This window comes from Elephas maximus, chromosome X (genome assembly GCF_024166365.1).
Source record: "Elephas maximus indicus isolate mEleMax1 chromosome X, mEleMax1 primary haplotype, whole genome shotgun sequence".
Taxonomy (NCBI): domain Eukaryota; kingdom Metazoa; phylum Chordata; class Mammalia; order Proboscidea; family Elephantidae; genus Elephas; species Elephas maximus.
In genome coordinates this window covers 62,136,904-62,149,649 of record NC_064846.1, presented here as the reverse complement: position 1 = coordinate 62,149,649, position 12,746 = coordinate 62,136,904, and the positions used below count along the sequence as shown (strand labels likewise).

The 12,746-nt window shown below is 36.3% G+C and overlaps 1 protein-coding gene across 6 annotated transcripts in view; it reads left to right on the top strand.

Annotated features, from left to right (window-relative positions):
- Positions 1–12,746, top strand: part of DIAPH2 (diaphanous related formin 2) — a 942,090-nt gene that overhangs the window by 297,976 nt on the left and 631,368 nt on the right. For all 6 annotated transcript variants that reach the window (XM_049873110.1, XM_049873109.1, XM_049873108.1 and 3 more), the window contains 2 exons: positions 672–992; positions 2,738–2,852. In XM_049873110.1, the coding sequence (XP_049729067.1) occupies positions 672–992; positions 2,738–2,852 (436 nt within the window). The remainder of the gene's footprint in view (positions 1–671; positions 993–2,737; positions 2,853–12,746) is intronic.

Sequence of the window (12,746 nt, the reverse complement as noted above, 5' to 3'; positions counted from 1 at the left end):
ATCGCTAGGCCTCTCTTCTGAGGCACCTCTGGCTTAATGTAAACTGTGAGGTTTTTTTTTTGTACTGGAGCACTTAACCATTTGTGCCACTGAGGGCCTCCTCTACCATATAATATGCATCAAGAGAAATAATAGATATAAAAATGTTGATAAGCTTACATTATAATACAAATGAATGTTACTTAGTATTAATTATTGGTATTAGAAAACAGTTAAGTCACTGGAAATGAGAGACAGACTCTTTGTGTAAAGCTAATTGGCTGCCAAGGGGATCAAATCTATGACCTTGTATTAATTATTCTGTATTCTACCCAACTAGTCTAATAGGCCCAAGCCATATAGAGTACTTCTTCTTTGTGTGTGTTTATAATAAAAGATGATTTTTTAAAATGATTTTTGGAAGAATATTTCACAAAATCTTTGAGAATGCCAACTTTGCTGGCATTAGTATGTTGGGAAAAGTCATTGTCCAGAGTTTATAATTCTTATCAAAGGTCTACACAAATTTATTTCATGTGAGTTCCTGTTTAGTACTTAGATGTTGCTAAATTAAATAAAGAACATACTGTCTTAAAAAAAAAACACAAAAAAACTGTAAATGTCCATTATACGTATTCTTGGTTGCTAAATTATATTACAAGCATTTAAATATTGAATTATTTATATTTCAGGGGCATGCACTCTCCGGTTCTACAGGAGTTGTGGTCCCTCCTCCACCACCTCCATTGCCAAGTACTGGGCCACCCCCACCACCACCTCCACCACCACCACCTCTACCAGGAGGAAATCCTCCTCTGCCTCCACCTCCACCTCTTTCAACGGGAATGAGTGGCATACCACCACCACCTCCTTTGTGTGCAGGACCTCCTCTGCCACCACCCCTTGGAGGAATTCCTCCTCCTCCTGGGGCACCACTTGATCTACCTTTTGGAATGAAGCAGAAAAAACTATATAAACCTGAAGTGTCCATGAAAAGAATCAACTGGTCAAAGGTAATGCTATAACTAGAGAGTTTGTTTTTTTGTTTTTGTTTTATGGCTTTTTTTAGCCATTGGGGATCTTTAATCTGTGGATAACTGTATTGTTATGTACAAGTTTTATATAATGTTTGAGAATGTAACTGTTGACTCTTTTGCTTTCCTTTGTGAGTTCACTATCTCATGCTTATCTTTCAGTATAGTATCTAGATAACTGAAAACTTCACAGAGAATTTTAAACTAATGTGGAATACAAAATAAATCAATAAAATGGTATAATGAATAATATTACAAAATATATCCCCAAATAAAAAGCAATGTTGATTCTTTTACCATCATTAACTTTTAAGTGGTATAAAACCAGAAAAACCAAACCCAGTGCCGTCGAGTTGATTCCGACTCATAGCGACCCTACCGGACAGAGTAGAACTGCCCCATAGAGTTTCTAAGGAGCGCCTGGTGGATTCAAACTGCCAACCCTTTGGTTAGCAGCCGTAGCACTTAACCACTATGCCACCTGGGTTTCCCTTAAGTAGTATATCATTCTTAAATATAATCTTTTTTTTAAATTGAGCCTTCTTATTTTAGTTGTTCTTGCTCTTAGAGAGTGCTTTCTCTGTTGAGTTTTAAACTTTGAGATAATATGGAATAGGTGACAATATCCAGTGGGGACATAACCTTATTGGTTTTTGATAATGTATGGAGAATGTGTTTTTCTCTTGAATCTTCTTTTTGCTTTGTCATTAAAATGTGTTTTAAAAATATGTTTATTAAAAAGCTTATAAAAGTTGATAAAGTTCCCATTAACTAGGAATGAACTGATCTTCTAATGAAAACTTAATTCCCAGACCACCATTTGGGAGAAATAACTCATCTAAGGGCAAACTTCTAATAATATCTGACAGTGTGTATGTGGTAAATTGATTGTACTAGAATGATAGCAAAATCAGTTTTAAAAGCTAAGTATCCGTGTATGCTTTGTTCATGAAAGTAAATGAGGAATTAATTGTTCTGGAATGTGTTTTTTTATAAGGCAAAATTCACCAAAATATAGGTTCTAGAAGCTGTTGGTGTGATTATGTGTGTGTGTGTCAATGTAATGATATGTTTGTTAATTTAGCAATTTAGCATGCAGCCATATTACGGACCATCATGATATACTGTAAGGAGTACCATTCAAATTTTGGGTTTCAGTGTAGTGGTTAAGAGCACAATTCTCAGGAGCTAGACTGCCTTAGTGTATATCCCAGCTCCACCTCTTACAAGCTATGTGACCTTGGGCAGGAACTTAAACTTTCTGACCCTCAGTTTCAACATCTTCACTTTGGAGAGAATAATAGGACCTGTTTCAGAGGATTATTGTAAAGTCTAGATAAATTAATATATGTAAATTGTTTAATATATTACCTGGCACATGCAAGAATTATGTATCAGCTATTATTATGGTTATTGCCTTCAACCTAGTCCATGAATTCTCAGTTCTGAGTCTCAGCTTTGCCTTTTTTTTTTTTTAATCTGGGAACAAGAAGAATGTATGTGATTTGGAGGAGGGATTTACTAAATTATTTTCAGACTTCTTCCAGTAGAAGATTTTTTAAAATATAACTTGCTATATGGCCTATTGCTATATGACTATTATAAGACTGATTTCGTGGATAGCTGAATAAAGGAGCTGTCATTCAACCTTGGTGAAAGTGAAAGTTAAAAAAATTAAATATGAAATAATAATTTAGAAACATACTTTAATATTGTTGTTTCAGATTGAGCCCAGAGAATTATCTGAGAACTGTGTTTGGTTAAAAGTTAAAGAAGACAAGTTTGAAAATCCAGATCTCTTTGCAAAATTGGCGCTGAACTTTGCTACCCAGATGAAAGGTACTTTTTATTTTTTTAATGTAAATTCCTGATTCTGATATATTGAGATTCAGTGCTTTGCTAAAAGTTCCCAGTAATGTGTGTAGGTGTAATTTTTTCCCACTGGACAGAGTCAAACATACATAGATTAGCATATTAGCATTATCTATATTTTACCTGGAAACTAAAGAAGAATAGCTGTTTCCTGTGAAAATTTATTTTGTGTAAATGTTATTGTTCATTTGAAAATATGTCATTTCTGTTGTTGAATGTGTGTGTTACTTCTTTATAATGAAATTTCCATTTTTACTGATAAGCAGAGGAGGGGAAGTTGATTCACCATAGAAGAGAGAATAATGTAACTGAATACTTAGTAATGGGTCAGAAGTTTGAATGAAATTGGAATTAGATCAACGTCATGGTGCTAAAATAGTCCTTCTTCTTACATGTGTACTACTTACCAGTTTGGTTTCCTAGGAAATTTTCCATTTTCCTCTGTAAACAAATAATGTCAATATCTACTATCCGTCTAATAATTATAGTTTAGTGATTTGATAGTAGAGTGCCTTGTTTATAAGTAGATCCTTAACATCTTGTCAATTTCACCCATATTTTTGGTACTATATAGGTAATTCTCAATCTCAGAATTAATCGTGATGGATCATGAGTTTTTTGTTTTTTATTTTAGCATTGCAATTTTACTCAGTGATAGTCCAGGCAAGCATAGAATTTTTTTTTCTGTATGAATGAGTCAATACGAGTAATAAATTGATACGCTCCACACTGTCATGCACTTAGAATTAGCACCTATGCCATTTATTTTGTCTGATTTGTCACAACATGGCCTAGAATGTGAGAATATGAATTTTGGAAGACTCAAGAGAGCAAAGGAAGGATGAAAATTATTCCCTTTCAACCCTTCTTGAAACCTAGGGGTGATTGTGCTCTGTTTGTTATCCCTCATAGACTGAAGTTCCCCCCCACACAGACATCTGAGGTGATTAGAATACGCTGAAGAATTTTGACTTTTTCTTTTTTCATTCCTGCCATTAGGTCTATTTTTTTCTTATTTGATATGTATCTCACTTTTAAAGAGATCTTCAGTGACTCCAAAAAAAAAAAAAAAAGCATCGCCGTCAAGTGTATTCCGTCTCATTGTTACCCTATAGGACAGAGTAGAACTGCTGCATAGGGTTTCCAAGGAGCACCTGGTGGATTCAAACTGCCGGCCTTTTGGTGACCAGCCGTAGCACTTAACCGCTTTGCCAGCAGGGTTTCCTCAGTGACCTCAGAGATTACTATTTATTATAATCCCTTTTTAAATTTGAAAATGTAATACTGACGGCACTGGGTTTACTGGGAATACATGCTTTTAGAATAGTACTTATGTATTGAAAAAAATAAAAAGATACGTAGGTAAAAAAGTAAATTGTTCAATCCCAAACATGAAGTTTCTTCCCCAGAGAATACTATGATTACTAATTTCTTGAGTTACCTCCTAGAAATTGTCTATGCTTCTTGAAGCTTATGTGTATTATTCATTCATTCATCTATCCCTCCGTTTATTTTTCTGTAGTAGCATGTATTTATCTACTGTGTTCTCTTTACATGCTGCATACAATTCTGTTTTATATGCACGTCTTAATTTATTCAAGCAGTCCCCTAGTAATGGACATTTTGGATATTTCCAGTCTTTTTTTTTTTCCAAACAGCTGTGAATATGTTTCTATATATGCCCTTAGGAGTCTATGTGTAGGATAAATTCTAAAAGTGATGTTGCTGGATTAACTACTGCGTGCATTTAAAATTTTGTTAGATATTGCAAAATTGCCTTCCAAAGAGTTTGCGTCAGTTTGTGGTCCTACCAAGAATGTATATGAGTATCTTTCCTGACAATTTTTGCCAATCTAAGAGGGGAAAATGTAAATCATTGGTGCTTGAAATTGTACTTCTAAAATTATAGGTGAGGTTGAGCAGCTTTTCATCCATTCATAATCCATTTGTATTTTTATTTTCTGTGGACTTGCTTCTCATGTTCTTTGCACATATCTTATTGAGCAGTTACTGTCATACTTATTGATTTGTTGTGATTCCCGAAAGAATCAGATTCATAAAATTTTAGAGTTAATCTGGAACTTAGAAGTAGCTAAACCCAGCCTCTGTATTTTAGAAATGAAGAAATTGAAATCTGAGACATAAAGGTCATAAAATCCATTAGTATGTTTCTAAAGGTAGTGTGATATAGTTAGTGGGAAAAGTCAGACAAAATGAAGTCACACGTATTTGCATTCCAACTATGATACTTCTAACCTCTGAGACTGTATTTTCTTATCCATAAAATGAATATACCAATGTTAACCTAGTAGTATTGTGAGAATTAAATGAGATTGTATTTTTAAAGCACTCAACACAGTGCTTGATGTCTAGCAGGCACTTGATAAATATCCCCTCTCCTTTTCCTTTAACTTGATACTTTTTTTTAAAGGATAATTATCATTTTATTAACTTTTTTTCTAAATTTTGTTACGTTATTGTTATTGAGAATAAACAGAAGAACATATGCCAATTCTAGTTTCTACATGTACCATTTAGTGATATTGATTCCATTCTTTGACTTGTGCGAATATTCTTACCCATCTTTTCTGAATTGTTATTCCCTCATTAACATAAGCTCACTGCCCTCTGTGCTTCATATCTAATCTTTCACGTTGCTGTTGTCAACTTGATCCCATATAGATAGTTCTTAAAAGAGCATAATGCTCAAGGCAGATCTTTTTTACTAGTTAAGCTAAACTATTGTTGGGTGCATATTATATTTACGATTGTTAAATCTTCTTGATTAATTGACCCTTTTATCGCTATATAGTGTCCACTTTTATCTTTTCTAACAGATTTTGTCTTAAGGTCTACATTGTCTGATATTAATATTGCCACTTCATCTCTCCTTTGGTTATTATTTGCATGGAATACTTATTTCCATCCTTTCACTTTCAACCTATTTGTACCTTTGGGTCTAAGGTGCATCTCTTGTAAACAGCATAAAGTTGGAGCATGCTTTTCTTTCCATTTTGCCACTCTGTGCCTTTTTGATTGAAGTGTTTAATCCATTTACATTCACTGTAATTACTGGCAAGAATTGACTTACTTCTGCTATTTTTTTTTCTTTGTATCTTACGCCTTCTTTGTCTTTGTACTTTACTGCTGCTTGCTTTTGTTTTGTTGGTTTATTGTAGCGAGCCATTTTGGTTCCCGTCTCCTTTCCTTTCGTGCATTTTTTTTTTATATATTTTCTTAGTGGTTACCATGAATATTATATTTAACAAGCTTATTTTTTTTAACATTCTAGGATAAGTTGGTGCCAACTTAATTAACTTCAATGACATAAAGGAAGTTTTATATATATACCATTTTGTTATTATTATCACTAATTACATGTGTATTTCATATGGCCTGCAAGATAATGTTATCCTTGTTTTTTTATATACTTGTTATTAAGAAATATGAAGTACAACACAATTAGTATTATCAAGCATGGATACCTAATTACTACCCATTATAATTGTCCATGCATTTTCCTTTATTCAGGATCTATCTTTTTATGTATTGCTTTGCATTTCTTTCTAGTGTGTTAATTCCCCTCCATCTACAGGACTCTGATTAGTATTTTTTGTAGGGCCAGGGTGGTAGAGATGAACTCTCGTAGCTTCTGTTTACCTGGGAATATTTTAATTTCACCCTCATTTTTTCGAAGGATAGTTTTGCTGGGTATGTTACTCTTCATTGGAAGTTTTATTCTTTCAGTATTTTAAATATATCATTCCATTGCCTTCTTTCCTCCAATGTTTTGGATGATAAATCGGTGCTTAATTTTGTTGGGCATCCTTTGTATGGGAATGTTTGCTTCCCTCTCACTGGTTTCTCACCCTGATTCTCTTTTTATCTTTAATTTTTAAGAGCTTTGATTTGCCTTGATTTAGATCTCTTTGGGTTTATCCTGCTTGGGGGTCTTTGCGCTTCTTGGATTTGCAGATTCATGTCCTTCATTAGATTGGGGGAAATTTCTATCATTATGTCAACAAATATATTTTTTCCTGTTACCTTCTCTCTCCCATCTCCTGGAATTCCACAATGCACATGTTAAGTCCCTTATTGTTGTCTGGAAGCTATGGTGGTGCAGTAGTTAAGAGCTACAGCTGCTAACCAAAAGGTCGGCAGTTTGAATCCACCATCCGCTCCTTGGAAACTCTATGGGGCAGTTCTGCTCTGTCCTATAAGGCCTCCATGAGTCAGAATCAACTCGACAGCAATGGGTTTGGTTGTTGTCCCATAATTCCATTAAACTGTGCTCAGCCTTCTTGGTCCTCCGTTCTCATTGCTGTTTAGCCTATGTAATTTTAGCTATTTTATCTTCTAATTCAGAAACCCTGGTGGCATAGTGGTTAAGTACTACGGCTGCTAACCAAAGGGTCGGCAGTTCGAGTCCACCAGGTGCTCTTTAGAAACTGTATGGGGCAGTTCTACTCTGTCCTATAGTGTCCATATGAGTCAGAATCGACTTGATTGCACTGGGTTTGGTTTTTGGGTTTGGATCTTCTAATTCACTGATTCTTCTGCCTGACAATCTGTTGGGAAGCCCTTCTAGTGTGTTTCTAATTTCAGTTAATGTCCTTTTCAGTTGTAGTATCTCTTTTTTTAGATCCTCGTTTTGTTCTTGCATTGTTTTCCTTATTTCTTTTAGCTGTTTGTCTGTTTTCCCTTAGGTTTTTAGTTATGTTTAACATTGTTGTATTTTATTCTTCTATTTTTTTAATTTTTTGATCATCCCTAGGTGCACTTTCATTCCCTTTGTCATGTTCATTTGGATGGGTCATTGTTTCTCTGTTCTTTGTGTGTCTTGTGATTTTCTGTTGGGGCAGTGGAATTTTTCTCAGTTCTCCCCAGTGTTTAGTGATTTTGCCCACACTACTCCCTGCAAAAAACTCTTACGTAGGTAGAGCCTTCAGCCTTTATTTATAGTTTCCTCTCCTTTTTTGTGATAGCTCCTTTTTACTCCTTGGTTTAATTAGGATCCAAAAATTTCAGATCTCAGTTTTCAACTTTCAGCCTTTCTCAGTCACACCAGAAAACATGCTGTGATCAATTCATTCACCAGCTGACATTTCCACTCAGGCTAAATATTGTATAGTAATCAATTTGACCTCCAGAGGGCTCAGTCCTCTCTCTTCGGTTGTTGCACCCTTCCCTTCTCTGTTTCTGCAACCACATTTTTCAGTCAGAGAACCCACACCCAGCGAGCCCCTTTTGGGGCTGGTTATTCCCTCTGGTTTTGTCTGAGGCTTCCTTCCCTGTGCTTTGGGGGATGCTGGCTTTCCGGGGAAACACAGGTAGACTTTCCTCTATTTTAGGAGAAGGAAGGGCTTGCACTCCCTAGTAGAACTTCCAAGAGATATATCATGTTGGTATCAGAGCCGCAGTGGCCCAGTGGTTGTTGGAGTGGCGGGGGTAGTCGTCTTAGGTGACTCTCCTCCTGGCTCCACTGTATTGGACCTTCTGTAGGAGTTGTTATCAGTCCAGCAGTCAACAGTTACCGGGTTGGGGAGGGATTGTCACTCTCTGAATGGACCACCAGGGAGTTCTACCTTGTTGGTATCAGAGCCTGCTCTGTAGTGTGTTGACTGCGGGTATAGCCTCCACTGAAGATGCCTGCTTCCTAGCATATGGCAGCCTTTTTCAGCTGTCCTTAGTGCCAACTAGAAGAGGAAGCAGACAGATCAAAGTTGATCTCCAGGGATGTCTGTCTCATTAGTTTCAGAGGCCTGAGCTATGGGGTGCATAGGGAGGCAGGTAGAGTGCTGACTATGGGAATAGATGCTACTGAAGTAGCTTTCTGTAGCAGTTTGCAACACCCTAATAATGAACAGTTACTAGGTGGAGGAGAGGGCCTCACTTTTCGGTTAGATCCCCTTGGAGATCTGCCCTGTTGCTATCAGTACCCCGACCCCTGGAAGATTATTGGCTGTGAATGCAGCCTCCACTTAAGGTGCCTGCTTCCTAGCACAAAACATCCTTAGACAGCAGTCCTTAGTGCCAACTGGAAATAAGTTCAAACTGACCCCTAGGGAGGTTTGCCCTATTGGTTGCAAAGTACTGAGCTATTGCATGGGCAGGGAGGCAGGTAGAGTGTTGAATATGAGAACAGACTCCACTGTAGGGGGCCTCTTGTAGCAATTTGCAGTAGGCTTGCAGCTGATAATGTCTAGGTGGGGGGTGGTGCTGGCACACTCCAAATGGACCCCCAGGAAGGTCTACCTTCATGATTTTAGAGCAGAAGTATGGGATCCTGTTTCTTTGTACAGGCAGTGGGTGTGGTGGTTAGGGAGAGAGGTTCTTTTTCAGGTACCACTTCTCTAGTTTACAGCAGCCAGTGGCCCATGTGGCTGTGGGGAGGGGTCGGGACAGTGGAAAAAGCGATTTTACTACCATATGTGATTCGTTGATTCTTGCCTGTTTTCAGTTCCCTGCTGCATTCCTCTGCTCCCCAATTCAGGGTCCCTCAAAGCTGAACACTGTTTCCTAGTTGTATTTGTGGGGGAGAGTCAGAACAATGGTCCGTTTACACTACCATCTTTCCAGAATCCCCTCGATGCTGTTTTGGTGTATTAATTTCCTAGGGATATAACAAAGTACCACAAACTGGGTAGCTTAAACCAACAGAAATTTTTGTCTCACAGTTCTGGATACTGGAAGTTCAAATTCAGGGCATCAGCAGGATCAGATTCTAGGGGAAATCCTTCTTTGTCTCTTACAGCTTCTGGTGGTTTCAGCGGCTCCTTGGCTTATAGCACTATCACTTTAATCTCTACCTCCATTATCATATGACATTCACCCCATCTGTTTGTATATATGTCTCTTTCCCTCTTTTGATAAAAAAACATAACTCATAATGGATTAAGGCCCACCCTTGTCCAGTATGGCTTCATGTAAACTTAACTAATCACATTCACAAAGAGGATATGTCCAAATAAAGTCATACTCACAGGCACTGTTGGTTAAGTCTTAAGCATACCTTTTTGGGGGACATGAACCAACCCATCACAGTGTGTTGATTTTTTTTTCTCCTTCCTTAGGTTTTTGTTGTTGTTTTGCTGCTGCTGTTGTTTTATTTTAGGTATTGACACTTAATATAACTGTTAGTTCAGCAAAAGAGTTTCCTGCTCTTCAGTGCAGCAGCTAGTAGAGCCGATCATTTACAGTGGAAGCAATTCTCACTGCTGCTGCCTACATCAATGAATTCAAAGTAAAACCCAACAAAAATAATGTAAAGATTCTTAGGTACTCACTGCTTACAATGCTGGATTTCCTTTACTCTTAACTCTGATTCTGTCAATTTTCTGTGTTACTACTTCTACCTTCCTAACGAATCAGGACCTAAGCATCTTTTTATATTAAGCATTGTAGCATACTACAGGCATGTACAGTGTAGCCAAACCAAATTTTAGTGATAACCAGCTGCCATTTTTTAAACATAACACTCAATACATGGCAGGATTAGTAAGAAATCAGTGTGAGGTTCTGTCACCGTGAGCATAAACCACACTGCCCTAACCTTCCTAGCCTCAGGGTAACACTTTTATCCCCAGTCTGCTGCTCATCTCTACACACTCAGCTGCATTCTGGAAAGAGCAAACACATCCACTGTTTCTAAAACCCATTTCTAGAGCCCTTAGACCCTGTTTTCTAAAACCTCTGAGGACTTCCCCTACTGCAAGGGAGTTTGGTAAAGCTCACGTCTTTGTTCTCACTAAATGCATTGCCAAAACTTCATTAGTCTGTTTTCCAGAAAGCATTCAGCTTAAGAGTCTAAAGTGGCTTAGGAGTACTAAATAGAAAGAATCTTTTAGAATACACTAATTTCAATACCTATAATATTTCAACATGTAAATTATTTAAAATGTAAAAAGTACCATGATATTATGCTTTTGGGTTGGTGGTGGATTGGAATTACTCTTTGAGTTTTAGAGAAATTTACTTTTTTGTGGGATAAATATATATGTAACAAAACATTTGGCATTTGAACATTTTTTACATGTACAATTCAGTGACATTAATTACGTTTATCATGTTGTTTAACCGTCACCATTATCTGTTTCCAGTTTTTTTTTTCCATAACTCTTAACAGAAGCTCAGTGTCTCCTAAGCAATAAGTTCCGCTTTCCCCGTGTCTCCTGCTCACCCCTGACAAGCACTAACAAACTTTGGCTTCTATACGTTTGCCTATTCTAAATATTTCATATCTGTGAGATCATACAGGAAACCCTGGTGGCTTAGTGGTTAAGTGCTACAGCTGCTAACCAACAGGATTAATGAGAAGATGTATAGATGTTAGAGGCAGTTGGAGAAAATCCTATTAGTACTTTTGAATATGCATTGTATATGCAACTGTCGAGATTTGTATGTGTTTTAGTTTCTTTTATTATTCAATTTGAAGATATTTGGGTAAGTATAATCATCAAGGCTATAAATACAGTGTCAACAGTGTCACTTCCTTAAAAAAAAAAACAAAAAACTACAGTAATTATAGATAATAAAACCCAGAACCCATATTGTAGATAACAGTGATATTATATAAGAATTAAAGTAATGATGGTTAATAGTAACTAAACATGAAATAATAATAAAACATGTAAGTTATAACTGCTAATTCTAATGAGAATTTCTAGGGTTCTCTAGAGGGTTTGGGAAAAACATAGATAGTGTGTGTGATTCTTGTAAGCAGTTTCTTTTGTTTTAATGTTGCTTGGAGGAAATGTAAGAAATAAGCATGAGAGGTTAATAAAATTTAGCTTCTTCAATAACATATTTCTGTAGTGTAATTTAGTTTTAATAATAACAAAATTCAGGTGTTATAAATATTTCACATGCATATAAATGTCATTCTGCAATTGCTTGAAATATTGGGCATAGCTTCAAATTATGGTAGAACTGAGTTTGAAGATGTATTTATGTAAAAGCACTTTTCCTCTAGCATTGTAAGTTGTGTTGTTTAGTCTTTGAATCAGCTGGCTTCTTTTGAAAATACCCATCTTTGCTTGATTGCTGAATACAGTCTTCTATATTTTGTGAAGCAATGAAAAGACAAGAGTAGTAAAATCTAATTCATCTCTGTCTTGATAATATAGAAATTCTTGGAATTGGCTCAAAAATAATGAGATGTCAATCTCAGAGTGCACACCTCCTATAAAATGGTGCTAAAGTGTCCTGAAAGACCTGGTGTCTTAACAAATAATTTGTCATTTTAGTGATTCAGCAGGCATGATTCTTTAGTGTAAACCTTTATACATAAGGGAACAAAGCAAGAATGCTGAATTTTTCAGGTAGTGAACTAGAAACCAATGTACTGGTTCTACCTATATATAATTTCATCATTTGTATAATATCTGAAGTTCTTTGGGTTTCTGTATATTAACTGATTATCTTTATGCCTATCACTTTACCATTTTTCATTTATGATTATTTTAAATGTTTCACATAAGGACGGATATAGTTTCCAATTGGTATTTTCTAGCATCCAAAAATCATTTCCTTTATGTATGAGAGGGAGCCAGGAATTTGTGATTGCCATTTTTTTTTCATTATAGGAATCACCAATTAGAGAGAGATGTTGAGGACAGGGTTTCTTCAACTTTCTAAGTGAGTAGGGTTCAAAATACCTCGATAAAGATAAGGGGATACAACCATTTCCGCTACCACCGTCACTACTATCACTACTAGTAATAGTAATAACAGCAATCATCATAATAAAAAAAGCACATTTATTAAGCACTTTATGTGTCCCAAGAGCTATGACAAGCATTTTAAACCCATATCTCATTTAGTCCTAACACAACCCTGGGTAATATTATTATTTTTTAAGTG